Genomic DNA, 19716 nt, shown 5'->3' with positions numbered 1-19716 from the left:
CCTGGCAGGGCTGCGATTTCCACACCCCACGCAGCTGCCTGCCGGTTGGACTCTGTGCTAGGACACCTGAGAGTAGCAGGAGCGCGGGGACACAGCGCTGAACACTGTGCACTCCAGCCTGCTCCCTGGGCTCCTGAACACACCCCATCCCCCTCTCCCTCTGCCTCCCTGCCCCCGCCCCTCCTCGTCTCTGTGGCCTGGAGGAACAAAATTTTACATGGACGCTACACGTCTCCTGGGACGTGCCTATTAAAAGGCAGATTGTTGGCAGAGGCTTGTAAACATGGGCGGGATCAATGCAATCAGGAGAGTGGCTCTGTAAAGACGGCCAGGCCTGTTGAGCAGGAGGGCAACCCAGCCCCCACTCCCACCCCCTACGCAATCACAGCCCCAGTGCCAACACCAACCCTGACTGCTCCCAGAACACACACTACAGACTGGTCTCTCCTGCCCAGGGTGGAGCAGTGCAGTCCACACTACTGGAACAGGAAATTAAGCAACTTGGCCCAGTGAGGTACTGACCGCCTGAAGAGATTGACTGCAGCTTGACCTGAATTACATCACCTATTATTTTATTTGTGTGTGTGTGTGTGTGTGTGTGTGTGTGTGTTTGCTGTACCTTTTTCTCAAGACCAGGATCACAGTGGTCAGATGCACTTCATTCATTCATGCAGACGGTTTTCTCTGCTGAAGGCAAGTCACATTCCCAAGAACAAATTGCACTGGGGAAATATATAGCGGAACAGTAAAGTTCCCCCGTGGTCAGGTTACACTGTGCTAGTGAGCGGAGAATGAGAGATTTTTAACAAGCGCAGTGACACAGTGAAGCACAGAGACACTATGAATAATTACAATGCTGGAATGGGGGCAGACCGGTGCGGACAGCACTTTTAGCCAGGTTGTGAAACTCCAGGGCTGTGCAGCAGCGGCCTGCCCAGATCATGGGGCAAGGGAGTAAGGGGCCAGGGTGGGGCCTGGCTCGTTTGTGCACTAATTAATCACTAGGACAAGGTGGTTGATAAGGCGACCGGCACTGGAATTAGTGGCTGATTTGTGTGCGTTACATAGGCAGGAGATCAATGCGCTGTGGGAGGGGCTCGGATAAATAAACATCTCCTCTCCTCCCTGGCTCTGTGAAGTTTACAGAGCTAGGAGCAGCTGGCCCTGATCTCCCCTCTCCCTGTACTCTGCAACGCACAGCACAGTGCAGCTCTGCTCACACTAAACCCTCCACAAGACAGCATGTTATTATTACTTTTTTAGCAGACACCCTTATCCAGGGCGACTTAGAGTTTACACAAGAAACATTTGAAAGCATTACAAAGGTAATGTTAAAACTGACAGTTCAGTATCAAAGAGTTGAACATGTTGTATACCTACATTTTTTATTTAGTTTGTTTATTTTTGGTAGTGTTCTAAACGTTTTCTTTCCCATTAAATCTTTTGTGGAAGGCCCTTTTCTGCCTGTAAGCGGTGGTCTCGGGATGTCCCGGGAGGCTACTGTGTCAAACTGCTGAGGTCCTGCTCAGGAGATGCTCTGGATTTTAGGGACGCGTCCCACGCAATAAACCCCCCCCCCTTCAACACCCTTCCCCCGCTGTGATTTATCAGCCCCAAATAACAAGTAACATTTTTCAAGGGTCTCAGCTGTCATGGAGGGTTGGGGGGGTGCTCTCCTTGATTAAAATAAGACTGCTGAGCAATGTGCAGTGTGTGTGACAGTGGTCCCCTCAAAAGCACTCCCAGCGCGATTGTTATTTTAGGAATCGCGGTGCGGTCAGGGGGGTGATGTGTACACAGACCGGACTTCAATTGTCATTTTACTTAAGTTATTTTAAAATAAATATATATATATATATATATATATATATTTTATTTTTTTTCTTAAGCCATCCTGCTGTGATGCTGGGCTTTGCACAGAGAAAATTCAGCATCTCAGGGCTGCCATGAATGGAGTGAGGGACAGAAGATGCCCAGGCACTGGACTGAGAGAGGACACTCAAACTCACCTTTAACTCACACTCACACTCACTAACACAGTGCATTCTGAGGTGTCTGTCTTGGGACAGCAGTGGGGGTAAGGTAGGCAGTGCAGGGTATTTACTGTACTGCAATGCAGCCCTCGTTACCGCCAGGTAACGAGCGCTGGGGGGTCCACTTAAACCTCCCTAAGCAAAGCAGAGGTCATCGGCGGCCCCCAAAGCAGCCATTAGATAAAGATAATGCCTGCATCTGACAACAGGGATTATAATTTATAAACTGTACATAATCAGGCATCGCCTGAAAATAATTTTAAATCCAGCATTTGTCACAGGCATGCTGTCAATCAACAAGAATCCTCTCTCGCTCGCTCTCATTTATGTGCTGCCTTTGAAAGACACAATGACATCAGAAGTGCTCGGCCTGGTCTGTTCCCAGCTGCTGGGCTTGGCTGGGCTGGGCTGTGTCTCTGTATTGCCTGAGTTCTGTATCTCCAGAGTGGCTGGGCTCTGTCCACTCCATGCCAGCAGGGAGAAGCAACGTGTGGAAACATGCTGCACAAGGAGCAAGCATGAGGGGAAGGCAGTTCTTCAGACACACTGTTCAACTCTTCCACAGTGCAGCTGTGCGATAAACATTCTAATTTTTTCTGTCTTTTTATTTTGTATTTTTGACTGAAAACATTACTATAATTTTCATGATGCTTTCAGCCTCTCAGTCCTCATCTTCAAAAACAACCACCCCCCCTCTGCTGTGTGCTGCAGGCTGCATGGAGGTCATTGTGTCCACTAATATATCAAAGAACAGCTGTGCCATGGCTCTGTGGTCACCAATCACCCCCCACCCATCTGTGCTCCTCGCTGTCCCTCTCCCACTCTCCCCACATCCTTCTCTACCTCTCTTTCTTTCCTTCAGTATTCCTCCCCCACCTCTGTCCTTTCCACTCTCCTTCTGTCTGCCATCTCCTTTTTTTTTTCAGTAGAGCTGTGCTGATGCCCCAGTTTCCCCTGTGATACCAACACAGCACAGCCCCCACTGACCGGGGACAGACTGCCGGAACAAAAGAAAAAAAACACATGCACAGAGGGCCTCCAGCATGGAGGCCAACAATTGCCTGGCCAGGGACAGCAGTGTCCAGGGCAGCATAGACCAGCACCGGGCTGCTCCACAACCACATACACTGCCACTGCCATCCACTCAAACCCTGTAGACAACGGGTACCAGCCCAGATCCTGAAAAGCACCTGCCTAGACAACGGCTCCATTACTGTATATCTCAGCGCTGGGTTGTAACAACAACAACAACAACAACAATAATAATAAAAAGATAAACAATTCCATGCTGTTCAGTGTTAGCTCAGGTGCTGGAATTCAGTGAGACTGGGGGAAATTCCAGCAGGCAGGCGAGACTGTGCCTGGCACTGGAATGTGGCAGCAATGTGCCAGGACACACAGCACTGTGAGGCAGTGCTACAGCACTGTGCAGAAACACTACAGCACTGTGAAAAAGCACTACAGCATTGTGCTGCCAGTCTGGCCTGTATACCATATTTACCAGCATTACTATTAAGGTCTGCAGTTTTAGTATTACAAACACACAGTTGTACTATCTCTCTCACACACAGGCACACACACATCTGAACTCAGAGGGGCTGTGAGGCGGTTTTTAATGCTGTTCTCAACACGTGCTGTGCAAGGAGGTGTGGGAGGTGCTGGTGGACATACAGGGCCCCCTGGCTATAAAATCCATTGCAGTACTGGCTGGACAAAATATCACAGCACACACAGTATTAGTCACAGTGTCCTTCACGCGGACCCCACGGGCACAGCCCGGGCCCTGCTGCAGCCCAGTGCTGTCAGAGGGAGGCTGGGCCCAGTACGTTTGGCACTACGGTGCAGGTGATGCAAAGAAACTGTCTGTCTGAAGCTTGCACACACACCTTTCATCAGCAAGTGTATCAACAAACAGGACAATCAAAAGCTAGACCATTTTTGTACCCAGTCCAGTTCCTGCCTCCAGAACATGGTGAGTCATCCTGCACTGTGGGCAATTACAGACGTGGCCGAAAGTATTGGTACCCTTCCACTTAAAAACAAACAAAAAAAACCTCTGAACGAACTAGAAATTGACAAAAGAATTTTGGTATCCATCCTTCTTTATTTCACATTCAATAGAACAGACACTTTGTTTTTGATTGATGATTGATGAACATATTACTTTAAATAGTAAAACAAATGAAAATGGCACGGACAAAAATATTGGGACCCAATATTCTTTTCAGTTCTTTTCACAGCTTTTTTGTTTTGTTCCACTGCAAATCAAAGACATGCATGTATGGATGACAAAAGATCTTTTAATTTCAACACTTTTCAGAGGGTGAATTTTTAATTTCAAACATGTAATCCCTGAACTTTAACCTCCCGCATGCCCCTCTCACTGCGTCTCCTCTCAGGGCAGTTGCCTGGATGAGGTGCAAAGCTCTTCCCTCTCTCTCGCACAGTGACCAGATAACCCAGCGCTGCCAGCCTAGTAAACCGGCCTGCCAGTGTCATGCTGCCATAGACACAGATGCAGTTGAAGGTAACTTTCCAGCTCAGATCCCCCTGACAAATAAAAAAAAATACACCTAATACAAATACACAAAATACTTGGGTGTCCCTAGCCTTGGTCCTGAATAGTTACAGTACAGTACAGTACAGCAGGGTCTCCAGCCCGGGTTCTGGAGAAACGCAGTGTATGAATTTCTTTCTATCCAGTCTCTCAAATACTTAATTGAAGGAGTTATTGACTAAATCAGTGCAGACCTTTAGGTAGTGGCTGAAGACTCCATCAGGCCCAGGGCACTTCAACAAAATCAGGCTATGACAGCCAAAGCTTTGACTATACTGATGTTTCTAACATTGTGTGGCATGAAAGTGAGGACGTTCTAAATGGAGTGCAGCATTTATATTTAACCTCTGCATTACGCAATTTGCCAACGAGAAGAATGCAGGCCATTACATCATGCTGTCATTTTAACCCCCAGCTAAAACCAGATCCTCTCGGTCTCTCCTTCCTTCTCTCCCTCTCTCCATCTCTCTGAAATCTCCAGAACACTCACTGCTGTGACACACAATAAGACAGAGGGAATAAAGAAAGAGCTGCCCAGTGCAGAATCGCATGCACACACACGCACACACACGCACGCACGCACGCACGCACGCACGTGCACACGCACGCGCACACGGCTGCAGCTACAGGGGAAAGAAAATTAAAGAGAGGAGAGGGGAATCTCCCGCATGCTGCCGGCTGTTTTGCAGAGATACTTCAAAAAGCGCTGTGCTAACAGTCCACAGGCTAGCTGGGAGGGAGGGAGGGGGGGTCTGGAGACTGGACACAGCACTTATCAGTTCACTGCAGCTCCAGAATAAAGAAGGGGAAAAAAAGCAGAGAAGAGGGAGTGAGCAGCGCCTGGGAGGGAATAAACGAGCGCCGGGCCTGAGCTCCACTGGTAAAGACATTAGCAGCCCCCTCTCTCCCTGCCGGCTGTAATGAAATGGGGGGGGCGGGGTAGTTGGTGGGCTGTGGGAGAGCTCCTCCCCCTCCCCCCCAGCCCTGGGAGGGAGTCCAGCTGGCAGCAGAGAGGAGAAGAGCTCAGCAGAGCCTGGTCACAGTGACCACAGCCTGCACACTTACCCACTGCACTGCACACTTACTAACTGACCCACTCGACTACACACTGACCCACTGCACTGCACACTTAACCACTGACCCACTGCCACACTGACCGCCTGCACAGTGACACACTGTCCACACTGCTGTGCAGACCGCACACTTCACATTTCAAATGAATGGAAAGCATTTAAGTCAATTTCGATTTCGACTCCTCTACCTTGATGATTGTACACAATTACCATGTATAGTAACACAAATGCATGTGAGCACACACACGCATACACTTCTACTGTAAACATTCAGCTCAAGATCCAGCACTGCGATAACTCCCTTACAGCTCCTTAAACTACTGCATAACAGTCTAGCACTGTACAGCCCAGCGACCGCACGCCTGTCACACACACAGATATTCACACTCAGTTTATGGCTTAGTTCTGGCAATGCACACATGTGAGAAGGAGCGAGTCACTTACTATAGGGGACAACGGGACTCAGCATTCTGGGCAGTGGGCTCTGTTAGGACCGTTGTGGTGGAGCAGTGAATTCCTGGTCAGACATTGTCCGGCTGTGCTCCATTCCTGCTGCCTGCACGCGCTGCCTCTCCACAACACACAGCCCTGCAACTGAAGCACACACAGCGCCAGTCAGAGAAACTCTCCTTCCAAGTACTGTCTCTGACACATGTGCGCATGCACGCACGCACACGCATGCACACACACACACACACACAGACATCAGTATTTATTAGGAATGACCAGTTAGAAGAGATTTTGCCGATTGCAGAACAGTGTCAAAACCACACTACTGCTCTGAAGGGGCTTTGAAATCCTGCACGCGCACATGCACACACACACGCACAGAAAAAAACATACACACACCAGATCCTGCAATGCAAATCAAAAATTAGGCAATTCCTCTTTTTTCAACGAAATGCACAGGAGGATTTTGCAGTTAAATTGAAACGGGACTGTTGGAAAGGGAGGGTTTCTAACAAACATCACAGTCACCTTCAACAAAATCGCTCTGAAAATAAAATGGTTTTGTAAAGACAAATTAAAGGACAGAAAAACTATGGGAGAAAAATCAGGTTACCATGTGACCGACCTGCACTGCAACATCAGGACTGAATCTAATCACTATGAAAAGTATGCTTCATTGTTACACAACTTGGAGCAAATGTGTTATTTACACTATATCAACATAAACACAATTAATCACATTAGAATTTGTAAGCTAAATCTGGCATATACAAAAAAAAAACCTCAACTAAAACTACATGCTAATAAAAAAATAAAAAAATAAATTTGAGATCATACATTTAGAATTTCATTTGATCTTTATTTCACAGAAATGAATGGCAATGACTGAACAGCTGAGTTACTAGCAAACCTCACCAAAGCGCACGGTGCACATTAGATCACTCTTCCGGAGGGAAACGCAGGGTGGCCACTGTGCACTCGGCAATCTGGGTCTCTTTTCAGCTGTAGCAGCTTGCTGACCAGTGTTGCAACCAACACTGACTGCTGGCTCACAAACAACACTGACCCCATGGGACACACAGCCTGCGCTCCCTCCACAGCGCATGCACACACACACACACACACACACACACACACACACACACACAAACTACACTCTCTCCTATTTAAGTTGAAATGCATTGCTGAAATGAAGCCTGCACTGCTGAGCTCACCTCCACACCAGCTGGTTCTTGTTAAGCACAAAGAAAAGGAAAGAGAAAGAGAGTGGGGAAAGACAGAAAGGGAGAGAGAGAGCGAGATAACAGGGGTGTTGCGAGTTGAAATGAGCTGGTCAGCGAAAAGAGGATCTTAATAATTTAGAAGCCACATGCCCACAGGAAAATAATTGCCCCCTGCCCACTGAAACACTGTGGAGAAAGATAAGACCCTGTCTTACCTATTCATGACTGCATCTCCTCTATCACAGTTGCAGCTGGAAAATATTCCCTTGTGCAGGCAGACTGCTCTGTGCAATGCAATGCTATTTTCCACATATGGGACCCCTCTCTCTCTCTCTCTCTCTCTCTCTCTCTCTCCCAGTGACAACAGAGCACTACACAAATCCCCTCCCCCACCCTGCCCTACCATCCCATCCCCCCTCTCTCCTCTCCCTCTCTTTTTGTTAAAACTATTTAAGCTGAAGGGGGGAAAAAAAGAAGAAGTGACCAATCATGAGAGACGGCTTGTAGCCTCTCACCCGGCCAGAGAGAGAGAGAGGATGCCGTGAGGAATGGGGAGGGGAGTGAGTGAATGAGAGAAAGAGCAAGAGCTGATTTCAGCCATGGGAATGGGGGATAGGAGGAGGGATGGGGAAGTGGGGAGGGGGTGCAGATTTTCAGGGGCTCCTTGTGTTGTTGTTGTTGTTGTTGCCGTTTCGCTCGCTATGGGAGAACTCGGCCCTGAGCCCCTCCTCTCCTCATCATGCTGTGGGACTCAGTTCACACTTATAGGAAGTTCAATTATCCTCAATGAATCCTATTGATCTGCACCATCGATCTGCAGAGTGGAGCTGATCTGTCCAGCAGAGCTGAACTGACTCACTCGGTATTGATAAGCTGCGATACACCAGCCCACCCCCAACCGCCTCTCACTAGGGGGGCATCCTGACATGACACACATGCACTACACTGCCAACAGTACTGGGAAAAGCCCTCCCCCAACAGGAGAGCTGTCTCTGTAATGTGCAGAAGGCGGTCTGTGTGAGGGGCAGGTTACCTGTCTGAAGGGGTGGTTGTATTCTGGACCACATAACTGCTGCACCATGACAGTGGAGAACAGTGGTGCACATTCCCTGACCTCTTCCAAAACAGAACACATCTGGGAATCAACTGGAATCAGAGCGTTGAATCCTGAAGATACCGCAAAGTCACGGTCCATCACTGAAAACAATTTGAAATTGCTCTGCTGCAACCAATAGCTGATCAACAGCCAACTTGCCAGCTGTGTGCCAACACTGACTCCACACTGCCTGTCTTGGTTGACACAGTTGTACATATATGCACACAAAACACTCAATGAATAACATTTAAAAATATGTGATACATAAACAAATGTACACAACAGCATCACACTGCAAGAGCTTTTAAAACCAATATGCATATGCACCCACTGCTGAGTGAGACGACCCCAACAGTGTCCGCTGCCCACAGCAGCACTGGCCAGACCAGCACTTTCTACACTGGCTGAGCCCCTCTGTGCCACAGCTTCAACAGGGCTATTTTTACAGGAGCCCAGTGAGTCACATGACACATGACCAGACCACATGTACCCATTATAGACACTGGGAGATATTTCAAAGGCAAAGAGAAGGGAAAAGGTCATAGCCACAGGGGATGGCTGTTCTTGTTCAGTGCCTCAGGCTCGTCATCCTGCCCAGCTGCCTGGGGGATCACCATGGCTCTCCGCACCGATTTGCCCATTCAGAGGCTGTCGTGCACAGTGGCACAGTGATGGTGTTGAGGCCGATTCACAGAGTGACGAATCCAAGAGCTCCTGAGAGGTTAACGCGAAGAGTGGAGGCAGGGAAGGATATCAGTGGTGCACCTAAGTGCTCACCACCTCAATGTAGTGACCATGTACATCGAGTCAGGAAAATGCCACACGGGGCTGGAGTGGGCTAGACTGCAGCCCACGGGGCTGTGCTGTGCTGAGCTGCAGTCTCATTAAGCCAGCCGGTAATGAGGTAATGTTATAACAGCTTTATTAATTTACAAGGAGGGATTAGGCAGCTGAGGATGCATTCCCAGAGCTCACAGGAGTGGCATCATGGTTGCAGTCTGCTTCAAAGGTGCAAATGTTAAAGTTGCGCATGCACTCTGACCCTAGGGTACACAGACGTAGATGGTGGGGGGGGGGTCACCTGCAGGGAGACCGAGAGCCTGCGGGACCACTGGGGTCATTGAGACGAGTATGAAGGGCTGAGAGGCTCCCTGTATCTTTCCCCCTGTTCCTCTGAGCATCGCCCCCGGCCTAAGAAAGGTCTGTGCAAAAGAAAATGTCAGCTATAGAGGCAGCAGCTGTAGAGCAGAAGGGGGGGGTGAAATGTCATGTCTTTTTCAGCACTGTCTCAAAATAAATTCTTAGTCATGTCTATAATGGGATACCAACAACCCCCCCCCACACCCCACACCCCCCACGATGGCAACCGCACGGTGATTGGCTGGGAGCATGGCTGCTGCCATCACAGCCAGAACACTGAAGTGCAGGAGGTAGAGCAAGCGGATAGGAAAAGAAGCCCCCCCACCCCCAACCATATTCTGTTACGTTCAGGTGCTCTGGGTGTAGCAGGTACGTATGAAGAGTACTGGCTCTGGCTACAGCCCTCTCTGATAATTGTTGAGGAACTAAATGGCACTGCAGGTCTTTCCCAGAGGTTAAAGACCAGTGAAACCTGAGGCCTCCCAGTTGCCTGGAAGGATCAGGCTTTTCAGTCTGTGCAGCTCAGCTGCTTATTATTTCAATTTCATGTTTAACAGCTGAAAATTGACTAATAATGAAAAAGGTTTTATCAGAGAACAAAACCAAATGGTGGACTTGTGTCTGTGAGCTGTGCAGAGAGGTTCAGAGCTGTGACTGGGCAGCATGGACACATGCAGGGCACCCCCCCTGGGCTGGGGTGCGCCAGTGTGTGGTCCACTGTGCTGTCCACTTTAAATCAGAGAGCCTCAGTGCTGCACAGGGAAACATGAACAAGCTGGTCTGAGTAGCAAGTTTTAACCATACTTACACGTGGACCTGACGTGTTCTAAACTCATAGAAACAATGCACAGCCACGGGCGATCAACAGGTTCCTGTGAGCAGAGCCTCCCAGTGGTCGCTGTGAGTGGAGCCAACCTGCAGGGAGTGTCAGGAACTTCTGCAAGGCGCTTAGAGTTGCGGGACTGCGGAGCACTGCACTGATGAAGCTGCTCGCTGCGCTGCGCTGGGGGGAGAGGAGGCTGGGCCTGAAAGGGTTAAGGAGGCTCCCCTGTGTGGCTGCTTGGCTGAAGGGGCTCTTTTGTTCCCCCCTTCACTACAGCAGTGACCAAAGAGTCAGATGACAGCAGTTTAACCCCCTAATTAAAGCCAGAGGTGAGCTAATCCACTTGAGCAGGAGGCCAACAGAGGGTCAGGGTGCCGGCCCCCCAGCCCACACCCCCTGAACACTTCTGTACAACTACACACAGTAACACACACCGTCCCCAAGCCCACACCCCCAGAGCACCTCTGTACAGCTACACAAAGTAACACACAACACAACAAACTCCAATACTACATAAGCATTCCAGTATTCTACACAATGATACACAACAGAACAAACTGCAATACTCTATAAACAATCCAATATTCCACAGAATGATATATCCAAATTCACAGCAATATTCATACACTATGTCCAATATTAGGCCTACACTGACCCTCACAATATCTCTCACACACACACACATACATACACGACCGGCCCAGCACTACAGTATTCCACACACTCCATCTATTCCAAACTCTACGGCTGGTTGCGTTAGGATAGAGTAACTGCCTGTGACTCATGGCAGCGCCTGGTGTCAGTTGTTCTATATATAGCCAGGCTCCACACTGCAACTGGAAGGCCTGTGGCTCTGGCTGTGGCCCAGTTGGATGGGGAAGATCTTTTCAGATACAGTACAGCTTAGTGTAGCATTCTAGACAGTGTAATATCGTATAGTGTAGTACAATGCTAACCTAATACAGTGCAATATAATTAACAGGGCACTATAGTGTAGTGTACTTGACTATATTGTAGTGCCACTATTGTCTTCCTCCTACTCTCGCACTCTCATCCCTCTCGCCACCGCCTCTCCACCCTTATCTTGCTCTGATCCACCTCAGCAGCACACAGCCAAGTCAAGGATACTGTCGTCCTCAGGAGCATGACTCTGGCAGAGCGAGAACTAATATGACGGCTGACAGAGATGTGGGGCCATTACAGTGAGGGATGGACACAGAGCAAGAGGAGGAGAGAGAGAGAGAGGTGTGTGTAGGTCAGTCTCACTCACTATGAGGCAAACCTTAACACTAAATCAACACCCACCATGCCCTCAACTGTGCAGCAGGCCAGCTCTGCCCAGTGGGGCCAGTTCTGAATCAGTTCTGCCTCACAGCCGAACTGGGAGTGGATGTGCGAGAGCCCACCATCGGCCCCTGACCATATCGGCCAAAAATATACAAAAATCCATGGCCTTCCTCACCAGCCTTTCACAGTATACAGAGGTCTGAGTGAGACAGAGCGATGAGTCAGCTCCACTCCCTGTGTGTGTGTGTGTGTGTCAGAGTGCGAGAGCTCTGTGCCTCTCCTGTCTTGGTGATCCAGCTCAGATCTCGGTGCATTAATGTTTCATCGCCTCACTGGCATGAATCACATATCCCAGCACTGGCTTATCTGAATGAGATTTGATGATAAAAATGTGCATAGATATTGGGTTATTTTATTACTTATTCTTTTTTTTTTTGCCAAGGCACATCCCGTTTTCCTTATTAAACTTTTAATGATTTTTCCATCTCCTTTGCTCATGGGAGGAAGGGAGGGGGGAGGGGATGCTGCCTCTAGGCCCCTTATAGCTGCTGCTGCTGCTTGAGAGTGCAGAGTGAGAGTGAGAGCGAGAACACAGTGAGAGTGAGTGAGCACAGACAGAGATGGGGCTTATCATGTATAAGTAAATTAGGTATAAGTATTAAGATTTAAGTATTATGTAACCCCTCTGTAAATAAGTTCAGTTATAAATAAGACTTCTGTGTCAGGAGACCCAGTCTTTTGGTGTAGGGGGCTTACCACTCTACTGGGTGGTGCTGCTGTGGTGTGGAGCAGAGGAAGAGCATCTGTGCGGTGTGGACCCAATCCCAAGTGGGAGCTCAGGCATGGTTCAGTGTGTCAGCTCTGTTACCGATCAGCACAGCTGGAGTTTCCATGGGCACATAATGAGCAGAACCCAGTCTCAGCACAGCCAGTCCACAGCGCAGTGAGGGAAGCATCGCTACAATCAAACCACAGCACAGCACACTAGGCCCTGTTGCTGCCTTGCAAACCCTGCTGGGGTTTCAGAAGTCAGTACACTCTCTCTCTTCCCTCTCTAATTCAATCGTTGTGACAGATGATGTGGGCTCCCTACCCCCCTCGCTCAGTAATCGGCCTGTAATCGAGTTTCCATGCTGCAGATACTATTCATAATCAATCGTGTCCACGGAAGCTGCCCCTTTGCTGTCCTTCTCAGTGGGTTGGAGGGTTACTAGGCAAGAAGGGCTGATCCCACTCCCTTAATGACCCCTGCACTTTTACCCGTCTTAACCCCAGTTTAACTGCTTCTCTTCAATGCCTGTGTTTACTGTGCATTCACAGAATGGGCCCAAGCTAATACTGCCTTTCTTTCAATGAGGACTGTACACCAGGGGAATGTGTTTCCACCCTTGTGACTCATTACTGCAACATGGGACTTAACAGGCTGCACAGCATAAGGTATGCAGGAGCTAGCTGAAATCAGTGTAGACAGCACAGTGCTCCTGCACTGGGGCTGAAGGCTGGGGGCAGAAGATTCGACCACATCACAAATCGAATTAGCACATAGTGAAAAAGCTAAATAAGAGCACTTAGTTACAGGAGTTTGTGCCCCATAACCCTTTACACTGCTCACACACACACAAACACTGACACACATGTCCTCCACCCATTCTGCCCCCACTAGCAGGTACAGGCCAAGCCATCAGTCAGTGGCCTGGTGCTCAGCTTCCCAAGGTTAACCTGGCCAGCACTGTAAATGATTTTCAATTACACTCACACAGCTGCCTGCCACTGCCCTCAAATGCGTCCTCTTCGACTCCGCCAGATAATTTATAATATCTACCACTTAAGGTGTATAATTGTATTGCCCTAGCAACCCCTCCCCCTCCTCCACTGAACTGTACTCTGCATTCATAGCTCAGCATCTCTGAAGCCCTCTCCCCTGGGGGATCTTTGCCCCCCTCAGTCCCCCTTCTTCTATTTGGGACAAGGAACTAATCAAAAGCAAAATGCTTAAGCTGCCACATGTGTTCTCAAATAGCGTAGAGGGGGAGTGTGGAAAGTGACACAGATCTGGTGAGCACCACACACTGACCGGCAGGCAGGAGCCAGACACGGCTCTGTTCCAGAGAGCAGCCATGTCTCTGCTGACTGCTGTACACACTCTTCAAACAAGATAGAGCAGTGTGGATACCTGTAGGAATCAGATCAGGTGTTATACAGGGGTTAACAGTTTGTTTATTTCACCTCCATCCCTCTCTCCCCAATATCTCTCTCTGAGCACTGGAATGAAGGGAACTGAGCTTGAGCACCTCAGGGTGTCTGTGAGGGAGCCAGGAGGCAGGACAGCGTGGCGAGAGGCCTGGTCCACACAGGCCAGGCTTTAGGAGGATGGGGAGAAGGGACAGGGAGTGAGTCCCATAAACACACTGTCATACAGTGTATTTGTGCAGTGCATTCCTTTCCTACCCAGGGTTTGTTGTTCTGAAGAGCATAGCAGTGTGAGCAAGAGCAAGTGTGTGCATGCCTGTGTGCGAGTGTCAGAGTGTGTGTGTGTGTGTGTGTGTGTGTGTGTATATGTGAATGCGTGTGTGCGTGCATGCGCATGTGCAAATGTCTGTGTGAGTGTGTGTGCATGCACGCATATGTATGTGTGTATGCATATGTTCGTGCATGCATGTATGAGTGTGCCACCAGCCACCAGTTGAACTCTGCAGGAAGACAGATTGCTGGGCCCACTATAGATTCCCTCTGCAGGCATGATTTGATGCATTAATTTCTCCAGGCCAACCATTCATTTATTCAGGAGGGAGAAAAATATGGCCTGGGGCAGGAATTCACCTTTGGTGTGTGAGAGAATGAGTGTGAGTGAGTGAGTGAGTGAGAGAGAATGTATGAAAATGTGTGCGTGTGCGAGAGAATGTGAGAATGCGTGTGCATGTTAGTGTGTGTGTGAGAATGAGACATTGAACAGCAATTCCATGTTGCCATAAAAGCTGCAAGATTTCTGTATATAAATAAGCCTGGCTATTTTGTGCCTGTAACCATGTCGTGGTGCTTCACCCAGCAGAGTGCACACCAGTTCCACAGTCTCTCTCCGATTGCCCAGGTCTGAACCTGAGAAGTGTCTTTTGGAGCGTGCAGCCAGCCAACTTAAGACCCTCTACGCAATCTTCATCCTCCTGGCTTAATAATGGATTTTTACAGCTTGCATTTTAACTCAGAATGAATTAGACTTTTCTGATCTTGCAATCACGAGTGAGAGCCTCATTGTGTTAAGTCACTCAGATCCTGTTTCTCTCTGTTTCAGTGCCTTCTGCTGAACCAACAACCCCTGTCCAGCAGAATGAGAGACGAGAGCCAGAGAGGATGGGAGGTGGGGGTTGATAATATAAAGCCCGATTCTTTTTTTCTTTTTTTTCTTCAAAAAGTGAAAAGAAGCAGAGCCTTGAGGTGCATTGAGCTGCTCATTATTCCACACCCTGCAGTGCACAGTCTCCCATCCCATTAATGTGAGCTAGATTAATTGCCGGCAAATATACATTCAGCAGTCCTCTCTGTGTGACTGTGCTGTGACAGTGATGGATTGCGTGCAGGATGGCTTGACTGGCTAGCTGGCTTGGAGCAGAGTTGGGAGAATTAGGAAGAGAGGGAAAAACTAAAGGGGAGAGACAGAGAGGGGGGGCAGGGAGGAAGATTGGTTATATTTGAGCTCTCTGTTCGAGCACAGACACCACACCCTGCCCTCCTGCCACTTTCAGCACAGAGTCAGGTTCTCTACTCTTACTTCAACTCCCTTACCTAAGTAACCACAGTGCTCATACAGGCAGCAAAGAATTCATTACCACTCTGATAACCTGACAGCCCAGCACCAACTGATGGACTGCCCAGCCCAGTGTCAGACTGCAGACAGTGCTAGTACAGTAGAGTCCCCAGCAGGGGCTCATAAATTATAGCAATACATTTAATAAATTCCTTCTTCTATGGGAATGCTGCGAACAGATCTCAGCATGCATACATGTACACACACACATATACATACATTCCCCTTCCTCTCCACTGCGGTGTGGCTCAGCCTGACATTTCCGTTCTCTCAGCGCCCTTTCCGCTATTGAATTAATAGCTCCTTAACTTATCATTAAGAGGGATGACAGGCTGCATCCTGCGAGCCACTGCTCATAAAGCACCACCGGTGAGAGCGACGGGCCGGGGGAAACATCAAACAAACGCCAGCGCTCCCGCTCCATGCGCACAAGACTCGGTCACTGACAGGAGCATGCAGTCTCCTTTGCACCAGCAGGACAAAACACACACGCCACAGAAACTGCGCTCCCATTAACATGAATTCAGCGGGTCGGTCGGGCCCTCCACCCCTGACATTTGCAGTTCACGTAATTAAAGTGTGCCATCGTCAGCGGAACGGCTGTGGGAATGTGCGTCCCGGACAGAGAACGCGGAGAGGGAGAAGAGCGAGTACCGGGTTCGGAACACAACGGCGCATCTTAATGAGAAGATTGTGCATCAAACGCACGGGGTGATCCTTTCGGGTGATCACGCTGCTGTGCTACAGCATTGGCCACAAAACAACAGCAGCAGCACCACCACCAACATAATCTCAAATTTGGATTATACCGCCACTTTATATGTAACAACTACAAACACAATTCAGTTTCAATAATGTCAGTTACCCTTATTCACTGGCGTACTTCGTAGGTCTTCTTAAAAAACCGACATTCAAATGCACTGCGCCCTGTTGTGCAATTGGCTATCCATTCTTTGTAACGATTCCCGTTTCAATTTGGTGATTTGGTGATAAACCAGTCTGCACCAAAGTTATTTCTCCAGAGTCGCACTTAACAACGCAAACGTGTTTCTGAATGTCCGTCCACCTGGATAAATTAAACATTTCGATTAATAACCACGATGATAATAATAATCTCACTGTCTTCCTCACTCGGTCGGAATTCCTGTTAGTGAGTTGTCTTGGTAAACAGGAATAACAACAACCCCCATTCGCATAGCATTGCGTTCTGAAGGGTTTCTAAAGATCTGTTCACTTCTCTGTCTCATACAAATACATCTACAGTATGCGCGCACACACAGTGTCCAAGACCTCTGCGCCACACGCGTCGTGTTTACACAGTCCACTCCCCGCTCCCCGAAGAGACGGGTTGATATTCCTACTGGGTTTATCAATGGCTATGGAGACCTGTTAGGTTGCCTTTCATTCTTGAGAAAAAATAAATTACAAATCTAATAAAAACATGTATACAAATACGAAATCAATACATTTGGGACTGTGACAAAAGGAGAATGGGGGGTGGTAAATAAATCAAATTACACTGTAATAAAAGCGCAACAGCCCGCTATGAAACACCTGTACAGATCATCGGTCTGCTCCTCCTAGGTAAACAGCTACCGGGAGCGCACGTGCAGGCCCCGCGTGACCTGAAGTATCCGAGGGGGGTGAACAATTATTTAACCGATTCAGATTTATGTTACCATGTTTCTACCATAGTGCACACACATTACACTTTACTATACTATAGGGGGGCAAATATAGTACATATAGAGTACCCCCCCCCCACCACCACCACCTCCAATCTGCTGTAAATCAATAATTTTGTATAATATGAGGTAAAAAAGTAAAGAGACATATTCTGTGTGAGGCTCAATCACTGTACGGAGTTGTAAATAACTATTCTCTTGGAGCAACGATATTATTATAACCGATTATACAGCGGGGATTACCCCAAAGACTAGGTTAATTAAGCCGTTTTACATCATAATAGACATCCGTCTGCTATGCAAATATCCAATGACGAAAACAGACACCAAGTTTAATACATTAACAAACAATGCAGGGGACCAACACGTGTTTTATTCCCGTATGACATAATTTGCTCTCCTATGACAAGTGTCGTAATGGATGCATTTTGGCTGTCCCCATTATTACATAGCTGTTGCAACTGTTGTATATTGTTAAATATTGTCATTATTTACATCAGTCTGTTGCACCAGAGAAGCGTATCCAATTCGTTCTATTATAACGAAATCCAATACTGCTTTACTGCAATAGGCTACATATGCTGTACTTTGAGACACCGTATTGTACTTTCATATACTGTCATAGACTATAACTACTCCGATGATATGTATTATAATACGCATTCCCTAAGCCATAATTTATCATGGGATGTGTGTCTGTCTTTGTGTTTGTGCTGTATGTGCCAATATTAGTCTTTGTTTTTAATTGCAATATCAAGGATAATCCAAAGACAGATATAAAACTCATACATATTTAACTGGAATAGGTTTTGCTGAAGCCCTAGGAACTTTAATCGAATTTACCTTCCTTCCTGACTAAACCTCTGTGGTCATGTCTGTTTTTTCCGGATTTTATTTTGCTATGATTATCAACAACTTTGGTGAACTGCAATTGCCGGTTACCCATGCGGAATAATGTTTATATAAGCATATTGAAGGCATGCACGAACCAGTTGAATACACAAATTCGACCCCCAAATTGTCTGATAAACGTTATCTACCAATAATACACCCGAGTACTGGCCATACACACTATAGCAAAATACTACTGAGCTATTATTCATATGACATTAAGATACGCTCTTAATTAACATTATTCATTAATGAGACATACAGTCATACAAAATAAACATTTGAAACGAGCTTTGCTAACACTATAGTTTGTAGGATAGCCACAGGACAAATAATATAGCTAATTGGATTAACTACACATGAGCATGCATACATACATACATACATACATACATACATATACACACACACACATTAAAACACATGTTGCATATAGATATGGATATCTTCCCGGTATTTTTCAATGTTTCCTTCACTGGGCACCGTGCAGGATCCTGTCTTTCGACTGTCCCCCCAAGACCTAGCGTGCCCACTGCGGACACAACACCGGTGACATCATCACATGATCACACATCACAGCAATGAATGAACAGGGACCCCCGTGGAAAATACATAGTGTCCGGTTCAACGTCCCCCAATGAAATTATGGACTGATACAGACCGAGTGGCAGACCATAATCATTGCACAGCTCCCATGCATCTGTGAGGATAACGTTGTCTATTTCCACTGACAGATGGACATATCAGCCCATCACCCCACCGGCTTTCACTTTATTTTGAATATCGTTCAATCGAGACAGGCGTTTTCTGCACACCTGCATCATTTAGGCTACTTCAGATCATTGTGAAACACATTAAAAAGTAAAACATGCATACAAAAATGATCAACCAGACGTGGAAAACTACAAATAATAATGGAATAATTAAATGCCCCCCGGGCGGAGAAGGGAATGAGTGTCAGGCTTCAGCATTACAGCGGGAGACGACGAAACTGCAAAGCGAGTCCTCCGCCCTCCACTCTCTATCTTTAAAACAGGGGTCGATACAGCTCAGCCGAAGAGGAATGGAGCCCGTCTTTACCTGACCGGCGTAAAGGGCCCTCGCCGCCCGTCCAGGAGGCTGCGGGTTCGGCGTTGCTTTGCGCTCGCCCGGTGGCGGAAGTTGGCCAGCGGCGGTCGGCAGGTCCTGCAGGGCCGGTCTGAGTCTCGGTAGAGGCTTCTCCTCCACAGCTGCTTTCCCGGCTCGGTGCCAAGACGGGAAGTTGACGGCTCGAGGAAAGACGTACAGTCACGTCAATCACGCCGTGTTGTGTGTCTCTCTCTCTCAGGGATGGACACGGCCACACGCATGCGCCCGCTCCGGACCTCACTCTACAGCCAACAGAGCGCAGCCGCTCTTAAAGGGCCAGCAGCACTACAGAGGTGTACGCCGTGAAACCGAACCAGGATTATTACTTCGACTATATATCACTACGCAACCATATTCAGTCTCTGTCAATGCACTGCAAAGTTTTTACACGTTAGATTCTTCCATACATTTCAGTCTTCTTCTCACTCCTGTCAATACACACACATACACTTTCAGGGTTCAAGCCAATTGTGCTCACTCACGCATACACGCATACACACACACACACACACACACACACACACACAC

At 48.0% G+C, this 19716-nt stretch overlaps 1 protein-coding gene across 3 annotated transcripts in view; it reads right to left on the bottom strand.

Annotated features, from left to right (window-relative positions):
* Positions 1-19391, bottom strand: part of fignl2 (fidgetin like 2) — a 29652-nt gene extending 10261 nt beyond the window's left edge. Inside the window, exons 1-2 of one of the 3 annotated variants that reach the window (XM_066708655.1) lie at positions 19141-19391; positions 6108-6257 (exon numbers count right to left, since the gene is read on the bottom strand). In XM_066708655.1, coding sequence (XP_066564752.1) covers positions 6108-6132 — 25 coding nt within the window. In that variant the 5' untranslated portion in view covers positions 6133-6257; positions 19141-19391. Of the gene's footprint in view, positions 1-6107; positions 6258-7028; positions 7145-7551; positions 7652-19140 lie in introns of those variants that run through there. The other 2 variants (XM_066708654.1, XM_066708656.1) reach the window with 2 other exon arrangements.
* Between the last annotated feature and the right edge of the window lie 325 nt (positions 19392-19716).

Source organism: Amia ocellicauda, chromosome 7 (assembly GCF_036373705.1).
Source record: "Amia ocellicauda isolate fAmiCal2 chromosome 7, fAmiCal2.hap1, whole genome shotgun sequence".
Lineage (NCBI taxonomy): Eukaryota > Metazoa > Chordata > Actinopteri > Amiiformes > Amiidae > Amia > Amia ocellicauda.
This window is presented reverse-complemented; position numbering and strand designations above follow the sequence as displayed.